The sequence below is a fragment of the Gossypium raimondii genome, chromosome 4, assembly GCF_025698545.1.
Source record: "Gossypium raimondii isolate GPD5lz chromosome 4, ASM2569854v1, whole genome shotgun sequence".
NCBI classification, from domain to species: domain Eukaryota; kingdom Viridiplantae; phylum Streptophyta; class Magnoliopsida; order Malvales; family Malvaceae; genus Gossypium; species Gossypium raimondii.
The window spans coordinates 4,807,093-4,835,005 of NC_068568.1; the positions used below are offsets into that span (position 1 = coordinate 4,807,093).

General features: G+C 30.5%; 1 protein-coding gene and 1 non-coding gene across 2 annotated transcripts; both read right to left on the minus strand.

Annotated features, from left to right (window-relative positions):
* Nucleotides 1–2,152: 2,152 nt before the first annotated feature.
* TRNAE-CUC (transfer RNA glutamic acid (anticodon CUC)) lies at nucleotides 2,153–2,225 on the minus strand. Its single transcript has one exon. It is a non-coding gene; the product is annotated as a tRNA-Glu (tRNA).
* Nucleotides 2,226–20,169: 17,944 nt separating this feature from the next.
* LOC105780475 (serine carboxypeptidase-like 34) lies at nucleotides 20,170–27,849 on the minus strand (the record flags this gene model as incomplete). Its single annotated transcript, XM_012604838.2, has 9 exons — nucleotides 20,170–20,376; nucleotides 20,516–20,624; nucleotides 20,712–20,804; nucleotides 21,258–21,394; nucleotides 21,482–21,775; nucleotides 27,106–27,194; nucleotides 27,366–27,458; nucleotides 27,570–27,665; nucleotides 27,723–27,849. Coding segments are annotated over 9 exons (1,245 nt in total), but the record flags the coding sequence as incomplete, so codon positions are not given.
* Between the last annotated feature and the right edge of the window lie 64 nt (nucleotides 27,850–27,913).

Here is a 27,913-nt window from a genome sequence, read left to right on the forward strand (position 1 = left end):
TTAAATACACATCACCTTAAGTGTTACGTTCATTTTTTCACGCAATGCATAAAAATGGAAAATTTTTAAACCGAGACAAATGTTCATTATTTTGAATTTATAAAAGTCGTATTCCTAACTTACGGAATATGACTTCCTTCTAAAATCGAGATAGTCGAATATTTACTTTAAAATAAATAAAAAGATATTTAAGTAGCGATCAACTGACGTTTATTCTTTGTTTTTGAGGACTTAAGGCATTATGTCCTAATTTACGGGACATGATCATTTTTCTCAATTAACTTGAAATAAGCCCTTTTCGCGAAAATTACTTTAGTTAGGTAGTACCTTAATACAAAAAGGGATCGTGTTTTAAACTCTCTTCAAATTTTTAATTCTCGACGTTAGGACATCAAGTAATCAATTAGGTACCAATTTTGGGCGTAACGAGGGTGCTAATCCTTCCTCGTGCGTAACTGACTCCCGAACTTATTTTCTAGATTTTGTAGAACAAAAATCATGGTTTAAGTGAATCAAGCCTTTTATTAAAACAATCAAATTACGAGATGATCCGATCACACCTCATAAAAAAGATTGGTGGAGACTCCCATTTTCATTTTCTAATAAAAAGTCGATTTCAAAAAAGAGGTTTTGACATTCTTGATTGAGTTTGTGGTACAAATCAACCTGATACCAACTTAAGAAAAATAACAATAGCATGATAAATAATTATAGTGCATTTAATATTCTTCATATGATATTTTTACCCATTTAAAATTTATTATTTAAACTATTTTAATTTTAATTTTGTACATATTGCTTATGTGTTATTATTAGTTTGAATCTTAGATTTTATTATTTATTTAATATTATTTTTAAACACATACTAATGTTTTAAATATGTTTTATTAGGTATAATAACTCATTTGGCCTCTAACTTCACAAAATGCCATTTTAGCCATCCATTTATATTTGTGCATCTTTTAACCATTGAACTTGTGTTGTTTGTCAAATTATTCAAATGGATGGGAAAATATTTTAACGATTAATTAATTTTTTAAATTAAAAATATAAATTATTTAAGAACTAAAATTATTAAAAAGCATAAAATTATAAAAATATATAAATTTATTAAATAATAAAAATAAAATAATATTCTATAAATTTAAAAAATTTAATTAATTGCTGATATGTCATACACGTGGACTGCCGAGTTAGCAAAGTTAAAAAACATTTAAAGAATTAAAAAGGAGAAAAATTAAATGAAAAATAAAATAATTTTTAAAGTTTGAGGACTAAATAAGTTATTATGCCTTTATTTATATGTCTTGTTTGTTGTTGATGTATACATTTATTTACACCTTCATTTAGAAGAAATAGAGAAAACATGTCTTTGATTACCAAAAATCAGAAGCATATTAAAAGAAAAAATGAAATTTTAAAAAAGTGAAAATCCCTGTTTGCAATATTAGAAATTTATTAAAGGCAGAAAAAGAGCAAATTGTGGGGTGGGCTTATTGGACAAAGAGTACATAGCCATTGGATTTGGGTGGTTGGTTCCTCTAAAAACTACCCTACAAAGACCACTATTCGCCTTTCTTCCTCCAACCACAGCACATTCCGGTAACAAGCTGCCCACCATATTTGAATAATTTAATATATAAATTACTCTAATGTTTTTTATATTTTCTAAATAGTTAATATAAATAAGGGTATTGTGATAATTTTCATGTTCAAATGCAAAATCAAAAGTACCTTAAATACTTTTTCACCTATTTTTACCCCAAAAGCCAATTCTTAATTGTTCTTTGTTGCTTCTGTGGTGGAAAAGCACTTTTAGATCCCCAGTTCCTAAAACTATTTTATCCCCAATTTTAAATTGATTTTATTAATATTTCCTTTAATAATAAGTTATAATGTTTAAATTTTGTCTAGGTTAGGTTGGTAAGAGTTCAATCATATGCAACGTCACATGAGAAAAACTTAATCAGTATGTCAATTTGACAAAATTTGATAGAAAATACTTACAATATTAATGGTTAGATTGATATTTTTAAATCAAGTAATAGGACTTAATTTTTAAGTTTTAAGTTTAAGGACTAAATCTCAAAGTTTGTTAAAGTACAAGGACTAACAACATATTTTACCAAAAAAGAAAAAAAGGACAAAAATCTTCCGTTGCCGGGACTTGAACCCGGGTCTCTCGGGTGAGAGCCGAGTATCCTAACCACCTAGACTACAACGGATTTTGGAAATAGCTCGCACATTACCATTTTTGACTAATATTCAAATAAGAAACGTTTTCGACTAAACAAACTGTTTATATAATTAAATTACTTTTAACGAGTTTTTTTCCCAACTTTACAAAAAAAAGTTGTTTTAGATTTTTATTTATTTTTCATTTTTTTATCCTTAAACTTACGTTTTTTTTTTCAAATTACCTCTAAATAGATAAAGAAAATTAATAATTTTTAGCTTTGTTTACGTGGCATACATGGATTGTCATGTAAATGACATGTTAACATTTAATTAATTTTAAAAATTTAAAAAATTATTTTAAAAATTAAAATTATTAAAATTATTTAAAATATAAAAATATAAAAATATTTTTAATATTTTTAAAGTTTAAACAATAATTAATTTCTAACATATCATCCACATGGTAATCTACGTTCATGCCACATCAACAAAGTTAACAAACATTAATTTTTCTATCAACTTTGGTGTGATTTGACAAAAAATTGTAAGTTTAAGGGATAAAAGAGACGAAAAATTAAATGGAGGGTTAAAAAATGTTGTTAGTCCTTGTACTTTAACAAAATTTGAGATTTGGTCCTTAAACTTAAAAACCTAAAAATTAAGTCGTCCTACTTTCTTGATTTAAAAATATGAGTCAAATCATTAACATTGCAAGTGGCTTTTATCAAAATTTGTCAATTTAACATATTGATTAAGTTACTCTCATGTGACGTTGTATACGACAAACGAAAGTTGATGTTGGCAAATTTTAATTGAAACTTGTAAGATGGTAATGTTTGAATTAAAACTATAAAATTAAGAAAACAGAAGCATATACCATGGAAGGAAAAACTAATTTATGAATGACTAAAATCTCAATCCATTGTTATATATTATTTTACGTGCATGAAAAGTTACCTAAAATTATATTTATAGTTTTATAATAATACCTTTTGGAAATATTAAAATTCAGTCACGTATAAGCTTTCTTTTCTTTTCTTTTTTGAAAGGAAGTAATACATTCATAAATTTCATAATTATTTATTCAAAATATATTGTAAAATTATAAAATTATTCAACAATATTTATTCATATAATATATAAAGCTAGAACTATAATTTTCTATTTGGTAACAAAACCTTTTACCTATAATTAAGGTTAAAATGTGAAATAAACTCTCTGAAAATAATTAAAAAAATAATTAAATTTATTATCGAAAAGTGAACCTGTAATAGCCCGATTTTTAGTAGTTCGAGGCCATTAAATTTGGTAAGTAAGTTCGTAAATATTATTATTTAATATTTATGAGTCAAATCTGGATTTTAAAAAGATTTTTGAATTGATAATTTGTGTTTTATAATAATAATTTAGGTCAAGTGGTTATAGAAAATGTGGTATCGAGGCTTCGTCTCTATAAACCGAGCCGTAAATATTTTTATAAATATTTACAGAGTGGCACTAAGGTGGTATTAAAGTTTCGTTGAAAAATTTTAACATTCGATAGTTAATTAATTAAAAACGACTAAATTGTAAAAGATGTAAAATTTAATCACTATTTGACTAAATGGGTAATTGATAAAGCAAAAGAGAGTTAAATGGTAATTAAACCATGGTCAAAGTTTCCAAGCGGTGGTGTTAGATTGATTCCACTAGCTTTTGGATTAATTGTTCTTTTAGTCCTAATAAGTTTGGGATTAAATTGTAAATAAGTTTATTTAGTTAGAATTTAATTAAATTGAAGGATCAAGTGTGAAATTAAACCTTCCTTTGATGGTAATTGTGCCATATATTTATGTGATGGACAAAAAAGGGCATAGATTTGGTGTTTTAAATTAATTATTAACTAAGGGTAATATCGTAATTTGATGGATTAAATTAAATTAAAATAAAAATATAAGGAAAAAGGTGTCGTTATCATCATCTTCCCCAAAATTACACCCGAAAGCTTCCATGAAAATAGAGTTAGGGTTTGGCCAAGCTTTAAAATTTAATCGGTAAGTGATTTTCTTTTCGTTTTTAATAATTTTTATGTTTTTTAGATCGTTGCAACTAGATCCAGCTAGCCTGTACCTTTGATTTTGAAACTGTTAAAGATTTTGAAAGTTGCCATTGATGAACCTTGTGATTTTTTATATTAAATGATGAATGTAAAATATTAATTGTTATTTAAAAGTACTTTATTAAGTGATTTTTGATGATTTTTCGATTAGGGACTAAATTATTGAAATAATATAAATACAAGCGTTTGTTGTGAAATTATTGCAAAATGGGTTGTATTGAATGCCATGAATATTCGGCTAGCTTGGATTTGTATTAAAAATGGTTAATTTGCATGTTTTGGGCTCAAAGACTAAATTGAATAAAAGTAAAAATTTTGAGACAATTTTGTAAAAATGTAAAAAATGACTAAATTGCATGAAATGAATTGTGTTATTGTCTAAATTAATATATTGAATGAAATTATTAATTTGGATCAAGGTCGAGTGAAAAATCAAGGACAATGGAAAATTTTCAAAATGCCTCTAAATATTGGTATTTCTGCAATTTAACCAGGTAAGTTCGTACAGTTAAACTTTAATATTTATATTGAATTGATGAATGATATTATGTATTTATTTTATTGTTGGAATTGAAATATTGTTAAAGTTATAAATTTGAATTGAATATCCAGATTAAATGGAACGCGGGATTTGGGTACATTCGGCATTTGGCGAATTGACGGCATTGGAGGAAAATGACAGGAAATTACCCAAGTAAACTGATGTTCAGCATTTGTTACGAACTTTCGTGTTTACTTTCCGTTTAGCTCTCACGAGCTTCTATTTGACTCATGTGAGTTTTCGTTCAGCTCTATTGAGCTTCTGTTCAACTATTATGAGTTTCCATTCAGCTCTTATGAGCTTCTGTTTCAACTCATATGAGTTTTCGTTTAGCTCTTACGAGCTCCTGTTCAACCCTTCTGGGTTTCTGTTTAGCTCTCACGAGCTTCTGTTCAGCCTTCGGGCTTCTGTTAACGATGTACTCAAATTCGCAAGTCGTTATTCAAATGGTAAAATATCGGGAGTTGTCATGGATGATATATGTTTATGAAGAAACGGTAAGAGAATGATATGTATTATGATATGTACATATGTGAATATATTTGATATGTTGACACAAGGAAATTATGTAAGACGAGTAATAAATTCAAGTGTAACATGTTGAGAAAATAAGTTTATCAATGTTGAATTTATATGAAATATGTTCAAGTACGCTAACAAGCGTTGTTGTTTGATGCTTAGGCAAGTGTCAAGCTATTGGTTGAATGGTAATATGCTTAATTATAAGATACATTGAAATGGTAAGTGCTCAAATGAAAATATGCTTGTGCTCATGAAAGAGTGGTAAGGTTTAAGTTATGCAATTTCTTATGAAATGATTTATCATGTGATTAATTCGAAAAAGGTCTATGTTTAAATGCAATAGCTTGTAGCTATGGTTGAATGATATGCTTATGACTGGTGTGTTATGCATATGGAATGGGTGTGGAAAGTAAAGAAATGCAAATGAAAATAAAGAAATTTTGGAAGGGTTAAAGTTGTTTAAAATCCTACTATGCTAGGAATAATATTTATAAGTGATATTGTAGATTTATTCACTTTGTGAGTTGTTGAATATAACTTCATGAGTATTGTGGAATCAATATTGGATTATTCTTGATATGTATAAATTTCATATTTGAAATGAAATATTATGATTAAAGTTTATACGAGCTTACTAAGCATTCATTGCTTATGTAATTGTTTTCCTTTACTTTTCAGATTATCGGAAGCTAGATTGGGTTAGAAGTTTGTCGGAGTTATATCACACTATTCTTCGGTTCTATCGGTACTTTCGAATGGTTTGATTTTGGTTATAATGGCATGTATAGGTATTTTGTTTAATGATGGACTATATGTAATTTCTTGAGTTTAGCCACTTATTCTGGCTTGTTTTGGATGTTTAATTATGGCTTGTTGATATGTATAATGTTAATTGTAGATTGACACAGAATTGGGTGAGAAATATGACTTGTAAAATGACCTATTTTCGTCCACAAGGGTAGAGACACGGGTGTGTGTCTCAACCATGTGTGACACACAGCCAGGTGACACGGCCGTGTGTCCCCTGTATCTTAAATTTGCACAAAACAGAATGCTCACACGGCCTAGTACACGGGCGTGTGATTTGCCCGTATGACCCAAGTCAATATACTCACACGGGCATGGACACAGGCTGAGACACGGCCGTGTGTCCTTATTTCGAATGCCCATACGGCCGTGTGACCCTGTAGTGTTGAAAATTTTAAATATTTTCAAAAAAAATTATGAGTTTTTGACTTAGTCCCTATTTGTTTCTAATGTGTAATTTGGGCCTCGAGGGTTTGTTTAAGAGACAATATGTATGATTTCTATTGATTTCTAATATGAATGCTAGATGAAATGAAATGTCTGATAATTAATTTGTAAACTCCAGTTATGCTCCGTAACCCTGTTCTGGTTGCTGATTTGGGTTAGGGGTGTTACAGAACCCAATTGAACCCTCCAAGTCATGATCGGTGCCCAATTAAGCCCATTGAATTTATTTTTCCGTTGAAGCCCCTGACGACTGTTGGCAGCTGATGTGGCATCTGACATGGCAAGTTGACGTAGAGGGCTTAATTGATTTTTAAGTAAAAAGTTATTAAAATTTAAAAAAAATCTAATTTTAAAAATATAAATTATAAAATTCATAAAAATAGAAATTTATAAATAATTATAAAAATATAGAAAATATTTAAATGTTATAATTTTTTTAGAAAAATATTACAAAATTTATAAAAAACTATAGAAAAATTATTAAAATTATAAAAAAAAGTATAGACAAATTTTAAATGTTATAAAAAAATTTAGAATAATATATAAAATTTATTAAAATTATTCAAATACTATAAAAATTAAAATTTACTATACATTTTTGTTTTCTCTCACACATTGTCCTACATCATACATCAAGCCATCCTTATTAACTTCCCTTGTATAACTTCCTCAACTAAAATATTACCTATCACTGGAGGTATTCATGGGTCGAGCCGAGCTTTGGCCTAATTTCAAAAAAATTCTAGGCTCGAGTCTAACAAGACCTAGCTTGCCAAAATGATTTTGTTTCACTGTTTTAAAAATAATAAAAAATTATTTAAATATTAATTATAAAATATATAAAAATTAATATAAACTTATTTTCTATTTATTTTTTAATTATTAAATGGTAAATTGAATCGGTCAATAACTCCTCTACCCATCACTTATCTTAAACCATCGAGTACTAAACTCAACGTTGTTCAAACCTCTCACTCTACACCCCACACAAGTTTGATAATCACATTTCAATCTCCCCATTTCCTTATTACAAAAAACCAATGACTCCAAACCAACATAATAAAAAAAAAATCTATAATTTTTATAACTTTTTAAATAAAATTTTATTTATAAACTTCTATTAAATTTTAATAATTTTGTCGAACTTATTTGTAGTTATTTTTGTTGCAATTTTTAATAATTTCTAAAATTTTATACTATTTTCATACTAATTTATAATATGTAATCACTACACCAAAACAGGCTTTTATCGGCACTTTTAGTGGCGTTTGGACAAAAAACGCCGCTAAAAATCAAGCATTAGCGGCTCTTTACACAAAAGGCCGCTAAAGATCAAGCATTAGCGGCGCTTTTAGGAAAGCGCCGCTAAAAATAAGCATTAGCGGCAATTTTTGTAAAAACGCCGCAAAAAAACCTAAGCCCAGCGGCATCGTTTTTTGACCTATCAGGTCTTTAGTGGCGTTTTTAAAAAAGCGCCGCTAATGCTCAGATCTTTAGCGGCGTTTTGAAAAGCCGCTAATGCTCAGATCTTTAGCGTTTTTGAAAAGCGCCGCTAATGCTCAGATCAGTGGCGTTTTTAAAAAGCCGCTAATGCTCAGAGCTTTAGCGGCGTTTTTGAGAAAGCGCCGCAAAAATATTTTATCTGTTATTTACTATTTAATTTATTTATTTATATTAATTAAAATTTAATTTATTTTAATTGAATATTTGTTAAATGGATAAATTTGAAATAATGACACATAGAAATAATTTGAAATAAAAAAACATAGAAAAATATTTGTTAAAAATGGAAAAATTAAAATACTATTATTTAAAATAATTTTAAAAATTTTTAGGTAGATGACTGATTGATTTTAATTGTAAAAAATACGATAGTATTAATTTTAAAATATTTAATTAATTATCATTATAGTTTAGGGTTTTATATATATGATTTAGGTTATATGGTTAATTTAGGATTTAAGGCCAGTTTAGGAGTTACAATTTTAACATTTATAGATTATGGAATTAGGGATTAGGGATTAGAGATTCTAGTTTAAGGGTTGTGATTTAGGCATTAGGGGTTAGGGGTTAGAGATTAAGAGTTAGGGATTTAAGGTTTATGGATTCGATGTCAGGTTAGGCTTTAGGGTTTAGATTAATTAGTGTATTTTAATTTTTTATGAAATAAGGTTTGGGGGTTAGGGGTTAGGGGTTAGGGATTGAGTTTAGATTAATTAATGTTTTGAATTTATATATTAGATAAGGTTTAGGGTTAGTAGTTGGGGTTAGGGGTTTAGGTTAGGGTTAAAAGTTAAGAGTTAGTGATTTAGGGTTTAGAAATTTGGGGTCAGATTATGGTTTAAGGTTTAGATTAATTAATATTTTTAATTTATATATTAATTAAGTTATTATATAATTGTAAAAGAGGAGTTAGGGGTTAGAGGTTAGGAATTAAGGGTTAGAGGTTAAAGGTTAATTGCTTGGATAATTCTAACTTAATAATTAATTACTGATCATTTAATAATTTTTTCTTATTAAAATCTATGACATTTATTTTGAGAGTACTTAGTTTTTATAAAAATTAATTTTAAAAATAATAAATATTTTATATGACTTAACTAATAATATTTAACAGATAAAATAAAAGATTTTTAGTAGAACAAAATATAGTCATTTTGTTCAAAATAAAACAAATTTTAACAGATAAAAAATAAACAATAGCGCCATTTTACCCCAAATTTTCCCCCCATGAAATCCCTAATCTTCCCATGGCCTTACCCGTTCCCTTTCTATTCACCAAGTCCTTTCTCCTATTACCCTTTCCCCTCTCCCTTTCTCTCTTTCCTCTTCACCGACCCTATCAAAGAAACCCGACTTTCCATCTCGGCACTGCAGACGACGATGTTTTGAACTCCTTCTTCATCGCTTTTCTACTTCCCTTCTTCTTCTCGCTCTCCAATGGCTATCCTCACTGCAAACGTTTAACAAAAAAACACCTTTTTGTTTATACCCAATGCCAGTGTATCCACGCGCGTTATGTCTTTTTAATTTGTAACCAAGATTATCAAGGTCCCTGAAGGCTTCGATTATGAGCTTTACAATAGAACGACATCAACAGGATTTTGGGTCCTAAGTCTTCTTGTATCTCTTTCAAGGATTTTGCTTGTAGGTGCTTTGGGTACATGGTTTCCAAGAAGAAATACATCTATATATACCATTGATGATGACTGCTTTGTAAGCTCAACCCTTGTCTCTTCCCTGTTCTATTTTTTGTTTTTGAATTTTGGATTTTGGTGGGTTTCTCCGAAAACAGTCTTCATTTTAAAGATCTGGGTTTGATCCAACTTTTTTAATACTATTTTACTTTTGGTTTTAAGTCTCGGATCTTGATGTATGGATGTTTAGATCTTGACTTTGATTTTGGAATTTTGCATTTTGTTTGCTGTTTTGGTCACTTTAAAAAGCTATTTTCTTTAATGTAGTTTCCTATCTTTTATTTGCTATTTGGATCTGCAATTACATAACATCTTTTGATCTGTGTTCCATGTTATGTTTTCAACTCAATTCCTGCTTTGGTTTGTCCAAAATTTAGTCATTTACCAATGTAATATATAAGCCTTAGCTGCCTTTCCTAATAATGTTATGAAACATAGTGTTTTCTTCTTTTTTATTGTCTTTCATGTTTGATTTGTAAATCTTGAACTGTTGGTCGATTTTTGGATGCATATTATGTGTGTCTAATTGCTTTAGATATTATTTTAGAGCTTATATTGAAGACATATGGCATTTCATTTGGTAAGTTTAAGGGCTAAAAAATAAAAAATTAAATGGAGAGCTAAAATAACTTTGTTATAAAGTTGGTGGAGGCCAAAAACCATTAGACCAAATAGAAATAAACATTTAAATACTAAATATATAAATATATATTAGTAATTTGATTCAAGAATGTGTCACCTAAGGACAAGGCATAGTTGAAGTCATCAATAGAAATCTATAAATTAAAAAGAAAAAAGTCATAAAACTCCCTTGGAATCACTTTTGTCAACTAAACACATAAACAAAATAAATAAAAAAACAAGTTCTGAAACATAAGATTGGTTGGAGAAATAAGAGATCTTTCTTCTCTAATTAATAAATTGAGAGGTTCAAAAGATTCTATTCAAGTGTGTGAGAGAAAAAGCAAATTTATGAAGGCAAGCTATTAGCCTGTGTAAGGAAAGAGTTACCCTATGAAATGAATGTTTGTTTGCGAGCCATTATAGTGGGAAGTGTTCCTTTTCTTATAGATTTGATGGGGAAAATTGCCCACTATTAGCAGATTTCTTGTTCTCTCATCAGCCACTTTATGTTTTGGTAGTTTTATTTCTCAATATGATATTAACTAAGGGATGAAAGATTTTGTTTGTTAATGTGGATTATTCATTAAAATGCTTTGCACTGACTCGTCAACAAGAATCTATGTTAAATGCTTATTAGTTTCTTGATTTCTTCGAACTAAGGTGATTTATGTGGATTTTGTTTTTAAAACGGGAATGAAGCATTTGGTAATTTATGTGCCCATAAATAACATAACACTTATGTTGCAGAAAGATGCAGTGTCGACATCTGTAGCTCTTGTAGCTCGGATATTGCATAGATCTAGAACTAATCTCCAATCATTGCTATTAAAGAGTAATACAACCGTAGTTGAAGATTTCTTTGTGCACTGGTATGGTTCTCAATTAGTCATTTTCTATCAATTGGGTTAAGAAAATGCAAAAAAAAATTATACTGTGTGATTTATGTTGACTTATGGTTTAGTGCTATGTCCGAACAAGACTAGAATAGTTATTTATAACAAGATTGGACCACCTCTAATCCATATTTTCCGAAATTAAAAATACCAGTAATAAGAAACACTTTGTCCTCTCTTCTTTCACAAAGGATGTCCCGGTTTCGCTTTGTGTTATTTGTATATGTATAGTATTAAATAAATGTCAAAGTAGTAAGTGGTTAAGATTTTAGTTCCACCTTTCATAGAAAAGCAAGTTGTTAATGCTTTGTAGACATAGAGATATATTATAGATAAGGACGGGGGTCATTCTCTGGATCTTCCAAGTGAGTCTGTAAGGTATGTCGAGTAAATTTAATAATTTCCGCTTTGTTGCTTCATTAATTTGGTACATTGAACCTTTTGAACATATAGATGACTTCATAATATATCCAAGCGTTTCTTTATTACTTTATACTAAATTCAATTGAATCATTATTTGGTATGATGTGATGAAAAATCATGAATAATAAATCGATATTCAAATAGGCTCCTTGTTGCCCCCTCCCTTTGAAAAAATGGCCTCTCGAGCAGTTGTGGGATCTCAAATTATGAGGACTTGGATTCTTGAAGACCTTTGACACTATCTTGTGCTAGATTATTATGATGGCGGTGTCAAGTTACTCTATGTAATTTATGATTTGTAGCTCAAATATTTTCTTTAATCAGTACAAAATGATGACAAACACGCAAAGAAGGGGCTCGATTCATGAAGGAAGCCAATTTTTTTGTTCAAACAGTTGAAACAAAATTCAAAGATCGATTACTCTAATAACTATTAGAGCTTTGATGAAGGTAGCTCTTCCCCGTCAAAGGCCCTCCTATTACTTTCATCATTAAAGCTAAAAATAGATAGACCAAATGTGTCACCCTCTACTCTCTATACAAGCATGTATACCTCTCAAGTCCTTGCTCCGCCACTCAACCGCGGCTCAGATAGCCCATGTAATAATCTACATAGCATAAGCTAAGTCTGCCTTTGTATATATAAATATATATTAGTAATTTGATTCAGTAATGTGTCACCTAAGGACAAGGCATAGTTGAAGTCATCAATAGAAATCTATAAATTAAAAAGAAAAAAGTCATAAAACTCCATTGGAATCACTTTTGTCAACTAAACACATAAACAAAATAAATAAAAAAACAAGTTCTGAAACATAAGATTGGTTGGAGAAATGTGAGATCTTTCTTCTCTAATTAATAAATTGAGAGGTTCAAAAGATTCTATTCAAGTGTGAGAGAGAAGAAGCAAATTTAAGAAGGCAAGCTATTAGCCTGTGTAAGGAAAGAGTTACCCCATGAAATGAATGTTTGTTTGTGAGCCATTATAGTGGGAAGTGGTGCATTTAAATGAGTGAGTTATACACTGCTTGAAGAGAGTGCAACTACCTCTCATCTCTCACTATTTATTTAATAATTGTTAAATATTATTATTTTTATATCATATTCATGTTATCTTTTAATGATATTTTGTGTCTGTCTTTTTTATTGCTTTTATTCTTTTATTTTATTTTTTAAATTGAAAGTGTTCATGAATTAGGTTCAACCCATTAAAAGTTATTCCTATATGAAAATGTATATACTTTATCATTAAATATAAATAAAATAAAATAGAGATGGAATCAAATTAAACCGATTTACTTTGCATTGGTATGACCATTTTTAATTTGGGCAAATAAAAGAAGGCCCCATAAGGGTTTCATACTTAGCTGGAAAGCTAAATATATGATAATATATCATATTAAAATAATTTTTATGGCTGAGCAAAATGTGTGTGTGTGGATTATATCTTGCTGAAAATGTTTGCTCCATGTTATTATCGTATTTTACATTTTCAACATTTTCTTGTGATGGCAACTCTCTTGTCTTGTGTTAGAACTTTAATTATTAAATCAATCATCTCGACATATACTCCCGGATATGCTAGATGTTGGTACTAACAATCTAAAGCTAATTGAAGACCCACTTTATGAGTAAGATATGTGCTCATTTACTTTGTTATTCATAGAATGGAACATATGAAATGCTTGTTGGTACTTTGTTTTATTTACCGATTCTGGAGATTTCTTTTGACATGTTTCTCTTTGGGGTTTGGACAGATTTAGGACTAAGACAACCAAGGTTAGAAGGGAAGAATATTTATCAATTATTGATAAGTTCATCGAGCGATTTTAACACGTTAGCCCGAGGCTATTGTACAGTTTCTCTCTTTCGAAGTGAGACTTTTGTTTTATGTTGATACCATGATGTTTATTTGATGGTTACCCCATTTAGTTTGAGGATTTTCAAATGAAGTGGGCCTTTAAAACTCAAACGCTATCGGAAAGGTTTTGCATGTTTAATGATGACGTCTGGTGAGCACTTGGCCCACAAGTTGCTACTTTTATGGATAGGATTAGATCCTAGTGTAACTTTGATTCTGCTGCACATCACTATGAATGCCACAAATATTAGAAAGTTGTGCTTACTTAATTCTCTTAGGAACTCTGGAGTTGCACTTGCTGGATTGTTAGGAACTGTAAGAGCACAAGGTCGATCTTTGGATGATTTTCCAAACCACAAGATTGTTGTGGTGGGAGCTGGAAGGTATTTGGTGACTCATAAAGCTTGGTCTTTCAATCTTTCACCATAATTTTCTAGCTCCTTGCATCCATCCCTCATGACTTTATTTCTCATAAAACTTTTCTTTTCGGCTTCGGTCAGGGGCTTGGTGTTCTTAGCATGGCTGTTCAAGTTGTTGTAAGGATGACAGAAATGCGATACAATCTGCATGTAACTTCTTCCTACTTGATAAAGATGTACAATTTTGTACCTCCTTTCTAGCTTTTTCATCCTATTTGTGCAAAGCCTTTTCATTCTTTTAGATATGTAATGTCCTTTCTCTTGTGTAATGAAGATGTGGATTTTATGAACTAATCATGTAAAATGTTTTGCTAGAAAATCATCTCATGGATTTCTTTTACGATATCTACTTCATTCATAGTTTTCTTTTTCTTTTTAGTTTTTACTTCTACGAGAAAATCATTATGGTTTGACTCTAGGAATCTAAATTTTCTAATTTTTAATTGTGTTATTAATTTATTATTTTAAATCCTAAAGCTAAATTCATTAATTTTTATATTTAGTTTTAAAGTTAAGATTTTCATAGAAAATTTAATTTAAATAATATTTTTTATTTATCCTTAACAAGTATATTTAAAGTTCAAATTTAAAAAATAAAACATAATATAATATTTATCATAAAAATAAATATTATAGGATTAAAATATTTTTTTAAAGGTTATGTTTTTAGCGGCGTTTTTGCTAGAAGCGTCGCTAAAGGTTTACTCTTTAGCGGCGTTTGTGGCTAAAGCGTCACTAAAGCTCACGATCTTTAGCGACGTTTGTATCTAAAGCGCCGCTAAAGATCACGATCTTTAGCGGCATTTGTGGCTAAAGCGCCGCTAAAGGTCACGATCTTTAGCGGCGTTTGTGATAAAAACGCCGCTAAAGGTCAAGATCTTTAGCGGCGTTTGTGACAAAAGCGCCGCTAAAGGTCATGTTCTTTAGCGGCGTTTTTTCACATAAATGCCGCTAAAGTTAGCGGCGTTGTCAATAACGGCGCTACTTTTAGTGGAGCTTAAAAGCGCCGCTAAAGGCATAAAAAAACGCCACTAAAAGCCTGTTTTGGTGTAGTGAATGACGTTTCAATAATTTTTGATTTTTTTCTAAATCTTTTTATAATATATTTCTAAAAAAATTTATAACATTTAAAAATTTTCTAGAACTTTTATAATTATTTATAAATGTTCAATAAATTTTTTATGAATTTTATAATTTATATTTAAAAAAATTAGATGATTATATAAACTTTTAAGAGATGTTAGCACCTTTAAATGTTTTTTATTAAATTTTGTTTTATTTTGTTACATGGATATTAAATTTAGTTTATTTCTTTCAGAATATCATACCAACACAAAAGAATTCTAAAGATAACAGATAGACCTAAATTTTAAATTGAAAAATAAAAGACTAAATTCCTAAAAATAAAAGTATGAAAATTAAATTCCAAATATCTGAAAGTACAAAAACCTTTGAGTAAATTGTAACATTTAGAATATCATACTATAATTTAGAGAAGAAATAGATAATTAACACTCACAAATAAAGGGCGAGAATCATAGTAACATTTGTTTAAAGAAGGATGAAGAATGTTTTCCAAATTCATTTCCTTGTGAAAATGGTGTAGATGACAATTTCTTATTGGCCAAGAAATGCCTAACTATTTGAAGAGCTTGTCTTGGTTTAAAAGATGACCAGCTCCTCTAATGCTTACAAACATAAGCCCTTCATATTCAATCGTCCACCCACCAACCTGTGAATATTGGATTGCAATAACTTTATTTTATATATTTCTTAAAATGAAAGCATAAAATATTTTTAAAAACCAAACAATTCCATTCAATACAAATCATGGGAGAGAAGAGAAATAAAGAGAGAAGAGAAAGCATGACCTGTTTGTGGTGGGTGTACCAAGGTGTCCATTCTTTATTTATTTTTAACCCTAGTTTATTCAAGGTTAGTCTAGTTGAAGTAACTGGAATTCTCCCGTCTGTATCTCTACTGCAAATTACAATAATTTGTGCTCAATTATCATGTCCATTCCATGTTAGTATTTCATGTCCTAATTTGTGTTTAATAGGTGTTTACCTTAAAACCCATATGTGAATGCCTCCGGCTATGAGCTTTTTAAGGGTAGGAAGCAAAGAAGCTGTTTGCACATCTCGGCTTCTGATTTTACCCATTCTCGAGCATATTTGCTCAATCAGACAAATTCTTTTTCATACTCAGATACCGATCTGTTGCCCTGTTTCAGCTCAAGAAATTCTTTTCTCTTCTGATCAAGGAACCTCGGTGATATATTTCTTTTAAATTGCTCAAAAACTCCTGTGTAATCTCTTCTTTCGGAACCACCGAAGCTTTAGTATTCCACCAATGGTAAGCTGTATCTTTTAGCAATGATACTGCACATTTCAGACACTCTTCTGGTGTGCAAGATAATTCCTCCAAAACCCGAATAGTATTCTCTAACCAAAACTCAGCCCGTTCGGGATCATCATCAACTGCAGCTCTGAATTCTTCTGCCCCATATTTTCTGATTTTATCAACCGGAGCTTTCCTTTTTCTGATAGATTCAGTATCTGTACCCTATGGAATCTCGGGAACCGGTGGAGGAGGGGGAGGAGGAGCTTGAGCTTGCTGCACTACTGGGTTAGTTCTTATATACTGAGCAAACCATTCATTCATCATTTGATAGAAGGCCATTTTAGCCTCTTCACCTTAGTCCCTTGTCTCGGACCTTCTACTACTAGTAGCTTCAACTTCTCTATGTTCTGAAGCCGAAGCATGACTTCCGTCTTCCTCGGGTTGAGCTTGATCGGTAGACATTTACTATAAGAAAATCACATTTCAAATGGTCAGGAGATATCACACTATCAATGATAATTTAAATGGCATGCATAGCTAATCTCATATTTGCTACGTCGGCCCGAGAACCGGCTAAACCTGGCTCTGATACTAACAAATGTAACACCCCCTACCCGTATCCGTCGCCGGAATAGGATATGAGGTATTACCAGATTTTACTGAATAATTTTTTTAACTCAATATAACCCCTTTATAAATATCTAATCCTCCCTGCAAATTTTAAACCGAGACCAAGCCAACACAACCAATCCATTTCAACATATTTTCAAGATAGATTTATTGTATTCATAAGATAATCTCATCACATGCCAAAACCAAAATTTTTTAGCCATACCAATGGCTAACCATACATTCATTCCGCATTAACATCTACTTTACTAGCTTATACATGCCATTGATTTCCAAAATAAGTTTCTTTATGTACCGAGATCTTGACGTTGATAGTGTGATGCTTCTCCCACCAAATCCGACCTCCGAGCTCTTAACACTACAAAGCAGGGAAAAGAAAGCAGGATAAGCACTTTGTGCTTAGTAAGCTCATGTAACAAGAATTATACTTACCTAATATTTTCCATACAATGTAATAAACATTCATACACCCATTCCATACATTATTCCCCTATCATGCACAAACTCAACATTCAAATTAGTCCAATAATTGCCATGTATCAATAATTTATACCATGATTGATGAGCTCATCAATTCCATGATTTCCATTTCCTTGTTATTTTTCCATATTTATCCCGTTGAACTACTTGGAATTTCGATGGATTTTCAGAGGTACACTTTAGTGTACTAATCTGGGTCCGTCAATTCATATTCATGTGCGCACATTTCCATTTCAGAGAGCACACTCCCGCGAACCTCATCCTTATAGCGGGATTACCAGTCCAGGCTAAATCCCCTGTAATATAAACTCATAGAGTATTGTCGGGATTACCAGTCCAGGCTAAATCCCCTGCAACGACAATTACTCTAATGAGCTTGGATCTGAATTACCAGTCCAGGCTAAATTCAGACCCTAATTCGGATTACCCGTCCAGGCTAAATCCATTTTCCACATATTCTTCGGGAGGGCTATATCAGGATAGGATCACCCGTCCGGGCTAGATCCTTTTTACCGTCAATTCCTTTTCAGAGATCCATCGAATTTTCCTTTCATTCAACCGGGATTTATTTCCTCTTTTCATCAAGTATATCAATACTTCATCAATTATCATACAATAAACATACAACTCATATTCACAACAATAACAAACATTTCAAGCATTTAAGAATATAATTCAAGTTACACGAATTTACCTCGACACTTGTTCGTAACCAAAAATCTACTAATCCTGAACTTTTTCTTTTCCTCGATCTTGCTTCGTATTTGAATTTTCCGGATCTAAATAAATAAATTTAATCATTAATCTAATACATTTCATGTTCATATGTAACATTCTCTATAATTCCATTATTATTTATAGTGCATTCAAAGCTGTCTCACTGAGTCACAGTCACTAAATTATTTATATCTTGAGCTACGGAACTCCAAATTAAGATCCGCTAATTTTTCCTGAAACTAGACTCACATATCTTATTATCATAAAATTTTCATAATTTTTGGTCTAGCCAATAAGTACAGTTTATTCTTTAAAGTTTCCCCTGTTTCATTGTTTGACAGTTCCGACCCCTCTTCACTAAAAATTAATTATCTCATTGTACAGAATTCAGATGATGTTTCCGTTTGTTTTTTTATGAAAATAGACTCATTAAGGATTCTAACCATATAAATTATAACTCATAATAATTTTTGTACAATTTTTAATAATTTTCCAAAGTCAGAACAGGGGAACCCAAATTCATTCTGACCTTGTCTCACAAAATCTATTATATCTCATGATTTACAATTCCATTGATTAAACCATTTCTTCTATGAGAAACTAGACTCAACAAGATTTAATTTCATATTTTATTCATCCTCTAATTCGATCTCTAAAATTTTTGGTGAATTTTCAAATTTGGACTACTGCTGCTGTCCAAAACTGTTTTAGTGTATGATGTTAATTATCATTTTCCCTAAACTTTCAATAAATGATAATTTCATCCATGTTCAATTAACCTCTCAATTGAGCTGATTTTTCTCAATTAACACTTTATCCCATCACTTTAAACTACTTTATAAGCTTTGGAAATCAGAATTTTAATACTAGTCTTTAATTCCAAACTTTTTCACAATTAGGTCCTATAAATCAATTTCTATTGAAATTACCTAATAAAATCATCTCATAAACAAATTAAAGCTTCAATTTCATCCTATTTCATCATAAAATTCCAGCACATATTCATAGCAACTTTCAACTTCATCCATAAAATCAAAAACTAATGAATTTAGTAATAGGACCTATTTGTAAAAGTCTTAGAAACACAAAAATTACAAGAAAAAGGCAAGGATTAACTCACTTGGTGCAAAAATTATGAAAAACCAGCTTGAAGAAATCCTTAGGACATTTTTGGCTGATGAGAATGCAGAAAATATGAGGAGAATTCTAGATATTCCACTTTAGTCCTAACTTTTAAAGCAATTTTTGCAATATTCCAATTTTACCCTTAATTCTTCAATTCTCCTGATTTTTCCCAGCGTATGCCGCCCCAAATATCTCCTTTTGGGGTTATTTTCAATTTATGTCCCTTCTCATTTAACAATTGAGCTATTTAATCCTTCTAGTAACTTTTAATTTAGTCCTTTTCACTTAATTGACTACCCAAACATTAAAATATTCTAACGAAATTTTAATACCATATTATTAACACTTCATAAATATTTATAAAAATATTTTTGACTCAGTTTTACGAGATTGAGGTCTCGATACCTTATTTTACCCAATTTCTTCACTAATTTCTTTTCTAACTAATCACTAAATCGGTAAAATTTTTCTATCTATATTTTCATACTATTTTCCTATCATACCAATATTCATGCAAAAATATTAAAATAAATTTCTCTTTAAATCAGATTTGTGGTTACTGAAACCACTATTCCGATAACCTTGAATTTGGGCCATTACACCTTTAAATGTTTTTTATTAAATTTTGTTTTATTTTGTTACATGGATATTAAATTTAGTTTATTTCTTTCAGAATATCACACCAACACAAAAGAATTCTAATAGTATTAACAGATAGACCTACATTTTAAATTCAAAAATAAAAGACTAAATTCCTAAAAATAAAAATATGAAAATTAAATTCCAAATATACAGAAAGTACAAAAACCTTTGAGTAAATTGTAACCTTTAGAATATCATACTGTCACAAATAAAGGGCGAAAATCATAGTAATGTTTGTTTAAAGAAGGATGAAGAATGTTTTCCAAATTCACTTCCTTGTGAAAATGGTGTAGATGACAATTTCTTATTGGCCAAGAAATGCCTAACTATTTGAAGAGCTTGTCTTGGTTTAAAAGATGGAACTTGATGACCAGCTCCTCTAATGCTTACAAACATAAGCCCTTCATATTCAATCGTCCACCCACCAACCTGTGAATATTGGATTGCAATAACTTTATTTTATATATTTCTTACAATGAAAGCATAACATATTTTTAAAAACCAAACAATTTCATTCAATACAAATCATGGGAGAGAAGAGAAATAAAGAGAGAGGAGAAAGCATGACCTGTTTGTGGTGGGTGTACCAAGGTGTCCATTCTTTATTTATTTTTAACCATAGTTTATTCAAGGTTAGTCTAGTTGAAGTAACTGGAATTCTCCCGTCTGTATCTCCACTGCAAATTACAATAATTTGTGCTCAATTATCATGTCCATTCCATGTTAGTATTTCATGTCCTAATTTGTGTTTAATAGGTGTTTACCTTAAAACCCATATGCGAATGCCTCCGGCTATGAGCTTTTTAAGGGTAGGAAGCAAAGAAGCTGGTGAATCCCCCCAGACTGGGACAATTTCACTATACACAAAAATGATGGACTCAAATTTATTGGGTTTTGCTAAATGCTCAAATTACAGCATAATTTTTTAGAGATTGTCTACGTAAGGGATAAACTTTTTAAACTAGCCATAGAAGGACTTAATATGTACAAAAGTACTCAAATTCACACATTTCAACCCAGTTTGTAGTAAAAAAATAAGTCATACAACAGTTGAATCCGATTTTGCTTAAAAGAAATTAAAGCAATAAAATCATAATTAGAAAGCTAATATATAGCATTCAAGAAGCCTTTATTTGAGTATTTTCGAAAAGGTTTGACTCTTATTTGACCATTTTGAAAAGATATGTTCTTATGTACTGAACAACTCTTAAAAATTTAGACCCGATAAGAGTTTTTAACCTATTTTCTCATGGTTATTCATTATGTCGGAAACAAACATCAATAATAATCAATATAAATTTAAATAATACCTGCATTGAGTCCATGGGTAAGATATGTTGGTAACGTTGGCATGAAGTGCTTTCTGAACATCTGGCCTATTTAAATAAACTTTAGTGTAGTTTGGTGCACAAGGGTCATATCCTGCCAGTCTTTTGTGCCATCCATCCTAGAGAAAATCATATTAGTTAATGGATTTAGATTTGAACTGGAACATTCTACTTATGTTACTAGGATTTGGATAGGAGGAGCTTACGAATTTAGAAAATATTTGAGGTGCGACGCCTTGAATCACGGGGTGTTGTCGATTACTGCTGATGCTAGAGTTGCTAACACAAGTGGGAATGTACAAATTATACATGTCGATGATGTAGTAGACATCAAAATAGGCATTAAGGGCTTTTTTGCAATCCTGAGTTGGGTTTGGACGGCTGAAATTACATTTAATTTTGATGTTATTGTAAACCCTATCGGATATCACTGCATGATCCCATGCATAATCCACCATTCCTGTTTGATCCGTTTCATCGTCCATTAATGCATTCCCTACCTTCATAAAGCTTATATTAGTAAATAAGCTACTATTGTTATTATATTTTAATAGAGGAAAAGATTGACTTGTTAGATTGGAACTTTTAAGAATGTAAATTTGTACCAATTGACTTTGTAACATCCTAAACATTTCGATTAGATACGTGACAATATTCCAGTATCTCATATTGTAACTCTTTGAGAAAATTGGAAAATTTGTCAAATAAAGAGATTCATATGAAAGTAAAGAGATTTTGGATATTGGAATTAATGAAAAAATATGTTAGAAGTGAAGATGTGATGAAAGGACTAAATCACAAATTTTGAAAAATTTGAGGACTAAGTGTAAATTTGAGAAAAAAGAACAGTGAGTTATTGTTGATAAATTGACATAAGAATAAGTTCGAATATGTGTTGGTACGATGAGAATTACATTCGGGACCAAATTTGAAGAAATTCAAAAGTACAATGGTTAAATTGTAAAATTCCCAATTTTATCGAGAAAAGCGGAAAGATGTAATTTTCACCATCTACAAATCCGTATTAAATTTTATATGTGAATTTTGAGATTTGGATTTGATAATTTCCTATCATTGTGAAGAATTTGTACAAAAAGTCAAATAAGGGCAAAATAGTAATTTTGTCATAAAAGGATATTTTGGTCATTTCTCAATACTTTGGTGCACTTTGGTGGCTTAGCAATTTGTGCCCCTTGGTATGTTTATGAGGGATGTGATTTCGTATCTACCACTATGTGCTCCTTGATATGTTTTGGAGAAATTCTTGTGTATCCGTGTCATTTCTCTAATGTTTACTATGGGCTAATTGAACCATGACTATAAATTTCAAAATGTACTCTAAAGTGGAATATGATACAGGATAAACAAGTTAAAAGACTATGTGTTTACAATAAGGTTAACTATGGGCAATAAAATATGAAGTTGTGATTAAAACTTATGTCTTGAAATGATCCTAATGGGGAAACAAACAAGGGAAGGTATGACTTGCAAAATGAACTGTAATAGCCCGAAATTGGGGCTAGTCGGAATAGTAATTTCGAGACTACAAATTCGACGAGAAAATTTTTTTCATTATATTTTTATGGTCTACGATCTCACAAAATGGTTTCGTGAAAATTTCGTTCGAAAATTTCGACGTTTGGGAACTCAATTTAGTCAAAAGGACTAAATTGTAAAAAGTGAAAAAGTTGAGTTCTATATGTTAGAGGTGTCCAATTGTTATGAAATTTTAAATTGGAGGTCTTTATATGGTAATTAGACCATTGGTTAAGTTGGTGGAGAAAAATGGGTATGGTTAGGCATGTTTTCAAAGTTTTTCATTAAGGGCATTTTGGTTATTTAGTTATTAAAATGAATTAAAAACAAAATTAAAAGCCAATTTTTGTCCATCTTCGACCCCTAGGCCGAAAATTTCATGGAGAAACCATGGCTAGGGTTTTTCAAGTTCCAAGCTCGATTGTAAGTCTGTTCTATCCCCGTTTTTAATGAGTTTTACGTTTTTAAAATCCTCGTAACAAGATTTACCTATTTTTACCATTGTTTTGAACTAGGGTTTGTGTTTAAAAATTTATCCATGAATGATATGCATGTATTTTGATGTTTTATGGAAGAATATGAATGTTTGGAGGGTGATAAAAGATTTGTACTAAGTAATTTTCGATGAAAAGGCCTAAAAGGATTAATTTGTAAAAGTTATAAAATATGTCACAAGTGTGTGAATAAGTGAGTATTGTGGACTGCTATAGTTATGAAAATGGTTCAGCTAGACCTAAAATGCAAGGAAATTGAATAAAAAATATTTTACGAGCCTAGGGGCAAAATCATAATTTTGTGAAACTTTAGGGGCAAAAATGTAATTTTTCCAAAGTATGATTTTTGGACTGGAATGAATATTGTGAAGGTTATATAAGTTAAATGTATTGTTATAAACCAAGAAAGACGAGAAATTGGAATTGATCGATAAAAAGAAAAGTGAGAAAAAGTGAAAAATTCCTGAATGAAACTTTGGAATAAAAAGTGATACGAATGAAGTGACAGAAATGATCACATGTGTGGCATGGATTGTGTGTAGGCCACTATGTAAAAGTGAAAGTGATGGTCACGTGTGTAGTACTATGTGCAGGCTACTACGTGTACCGAAATGATAGGTCGCATGTGTAGTACTATGTGCAGGCTACTATGTGTACCGGATAGTTTCGATCACGTGTATAGTACTATGTGCAGGCTACTACATGTATCGGATAATAATGGTTACATGTGTAGTACTATGTACAGGCTACTATCTGAACCAAACATCATTGATTAGTAAGGTGGTTGCTATGTGCTGATTCCACCGGACATCATTGATTAATAAGGTGGTTGCTATGGGCTGAATCTACCGAGTATCTGTTATTATTCTGAAGTGTTCATCGGGAAATTGACTAAGTGTAATTGAATAATGAATATAGGTGTGGAATTGAAGTGAATATCGACTTAGAAATGGAAAAGTGAATTTTGAATTGAATTGTGATTGAAAGTGAAAAAGTGAAATTATGAAAGAGTACATTTAGCAATAAAACAGTTTAGATAGCAATAGTTGTGTGACTTTGAAAAATCACCAAAAATGGTGGAGATTGAATTAGAGGCTGAATAATATATGAAATTGAAGCTGAATGAGTCTATTTTCACATAAAAGAAACAGAGAAAGCAAAAGAGTTATATATTTTGAGATATTTGAAGTTTAGTTAGACAGAGTTAGAATGAGTTTGGAATCCCCTATTTTGACTTTGGAAAATTGTCAAAAATTGTAAAAGAATAATTATGGGATAAAGTTTATATGTTTAGAATCCTAAGTGAATCTATTTTCAAGAGAAACAAACGGAAACAATACCCAAATTCTGTACAATGAGATAATTAATTTTTAGTGAAGAGAGATCAGAACTGTCGAGTAGTGAAATAGGGGAACTTTAAAGAATAAACTGTACTATTTGGATAAACAAAAAATTCTGAAAATTTTATGGTAAGAAGATATGTGAATTTAGTTTTGGGGAAAATTTACAGATCTTAATTTAGAGTTCTGTAGCTCCGGGTAAAAATAATTTAGTGACTCTGACTCGAATAGACAACTTTGAATATACATGTGAGTGAATAGTGAAATTGTAGTTAATGTTGTTTAAGTGTGTTATACACATTAAGGATGTAGAATGGAGAGGAGGAGGAGGAAAATTGGAAGAACATATGAATTATTTGTGTATAATTGGTCATATGCTCGATTATAATCGATAAACGGTTGAAAAGAAATTATGTTTATAATTGTGCATTATTAGTTATAGTTAAAGTTCATGTGAGAAAATAAAGTTTCATAGTATGTGTATGTGGTATACTTGGTATATGATTTGGTATGTAGCAATGTCAGAAATGGTTTATGAATTAACTCATGTTGATAAGTTTGATACATAAATAAATGTGGTGCTTATCCATGCTTATAATGCTTATACTATATGTTTATTTGGCTAGCATGTTTGGTGTGTATGCTTAGGCTTCGGCCAAGTTGTGGCTAGATTACGCCACATTAAATTTATAAAATTTTGCACTGAGATGGTAAATGTCTAGATGGAAATATGCTTGTGATCATAAAAGGGTGGTAAGGTTTAAAGTTTGTAATCTTTATTAAAATGGTTTATCATGTGGTTAGTCTTCAAAAAGACTAGCTTGCGACTATGGTTGAGTGTAATGTTTATATCTTGTGTGATATGCATAGGAGACGGGAGTGAAAAGGAAATGAAATACTAGGTTCATGCTTGAAGTGTAAAATGATGCAAAAAGGGGACGTTAAGTTAAACGATAAATATGTATTAGTATTGAACTTAATGAAATTGAATTGTACGTGAGTTAAATGGAAATTGCAAATGATTTGATTTGAATTAAATGAATTATTGTGGTATTGAAATGTATATTGGATTGAGAAATTGAATTGAATTGTGAACATGAGAATCGTGAATTAAATGAAATGGAAATGAAGTATTGAATTGCATGAGTATGTATTGGGTCTCAGGAGCCCTATTTGTTACAAATATAGTATTTTGAAGTTATAACGTGAAGATTTATAAAAGCATGTTAAAAATTTGAAGAGTTTAAATTTGAATGAAATTTTATAAATCGGTTTAACATGTTTATAAGTGTATGTGTTACGGTAATGCCTCGTACCCTATTCCGGCGTCGAATACGGGTAAGGGGTGTTACAATGTGACATCGCCAGATTCGATCATAACATTTAGACCAGATTTGGGGTGTTCCATGAACTCATAGCCATAAGTGGAACTTACATGCGAATAAGTTAGAAAGTTAAGTTAAAAAGGCTGTACACTTTGGATTAGACAATACTGGTAACCTTAGTGATAATTTTGAACATGAATTCTCTGTATGAATTGTTAAAAAACCAATAATTGGTAAGCTGAGCTCCATAATTCAATAATCAGATTTGAATCCGTTAAAATGATTAGTATTGTGGAAATAAACCTTGAATAATTCTTGATAATGGGCTCAAATTTTATATTAGGATAAGATAAGTAAGTTTATCCTTAAGTACTTAATGAGCTTTTTAAGCTTACACATTAATTGTTTAAAGACATAGGTAATGGATTCATCGAAAATTAGATGTTTCGGCTTGGGAGCTTCGCATCACCCTTCACTTGAGGATTGTAATGTATCTATTTTAGTTGTTATTGTATAAGGATTTTGACATTACATAAGGACTTAATTTGAATATGGTATTTGTAAAATTTGAGTTGAAATTCAAGTTATTTTTATGTTTTTAATCAAGCTTTATTCCATGGTTTGCTTTAAATATGTGTATGGCTTGTATCATGAGTTGAAATGAAATTTGAAATTGGTTTAAAATGCTTTGGAATATATGGAAATGATTTGGGCATGTTTAGACTTGATTTTAAGTGTTTTTGACTGTTTTTCAACTTCAAGGGCCTAGGGTCCAATACCCTTTCCTTGGATATCAGTAGTCAAGTTGGCAAAATGTCAAAAACTATAGTATGGGCCTATGTACTGATAACTTGGCCCTTGGACAATGCCAAGCCTTCCGAAGCTGGTATTTGACCCTGGGCACCTCCAATCATCTAGAAAATGTTTCTAAATACTTTTAAGATAATTTTAAAGCCTTCAAAATGTTTTTATATCATTTTTATGAGTTTATTTAAATTGTTTAAAGTTTTAAATAGTATATTTATATTTGAACTTGCCAGATATTATATAAAAATATTTCAGTAAAATACAAGGTGAATGTATTAAAAAAAAAGTATAATTATAGAAAACAAATCTAGTGTAGTTAAATCCTTACCATGCACCCTTTTAGATTAATGTAATTAGACTCAGGAACATGCTTGTTGTTGTCGAAAATAACCTCAGCTAGTTGAGGAACATAGTGACCTGAAAAATTAATTTAAAATCCAATAATAATGTATAATTAAGAAAGTACTAATCCGATTGTTGTCAATGCAGGAGGACGTGAATTTGAGTGCGCATTATTTTCTTACTTATGGATTAGAAATGGACTATGAGTAGTTTTAGGCACTTATAATGAGAAATTTATATATATACCAGCATAGCTTTCACCAGCAATGTAAAAGTCATGGGACTTGAATTGTGGGAACCTTTTGAACCAGTTGACAAGAAATGTGTAGGAGTCGTTGGCTAATCTTCCAAAGAAAACAACAAAAGAATTAATGATGAGGAAATTATAATATTTATAGAAGATTTAGAAATTTTGTTGCAATAAAAATAAAATCAATGATTCATTTTCACCTGTAATTTCATCACCAAGTTGATAAAGATCAATGCTTGTGTTGGTATAAGAAAACCCAACACCAACGGGAGATTCAATAAACAATAAGTTGGCGGCTGGTTGACCAAAATAAGCAATAAAATTAATAGGCTAAAATTGCTAGTAAACCAAACCTTTGTTCCATCTATGTGGGTTAAGCTTCAGGGTTTGTTCATCTTTCTGAGGGAAGAAAGGCCCCACCTCCTCTGCTTCGCCAATTCCAACGGATGAACATCCAGGGCCTGCAATTTTAATTAATTTACAAATAAGCATGATTTAAAATTTATAAACTACAAAGGAAATGATAAACTTGTGTGTGCTAAAT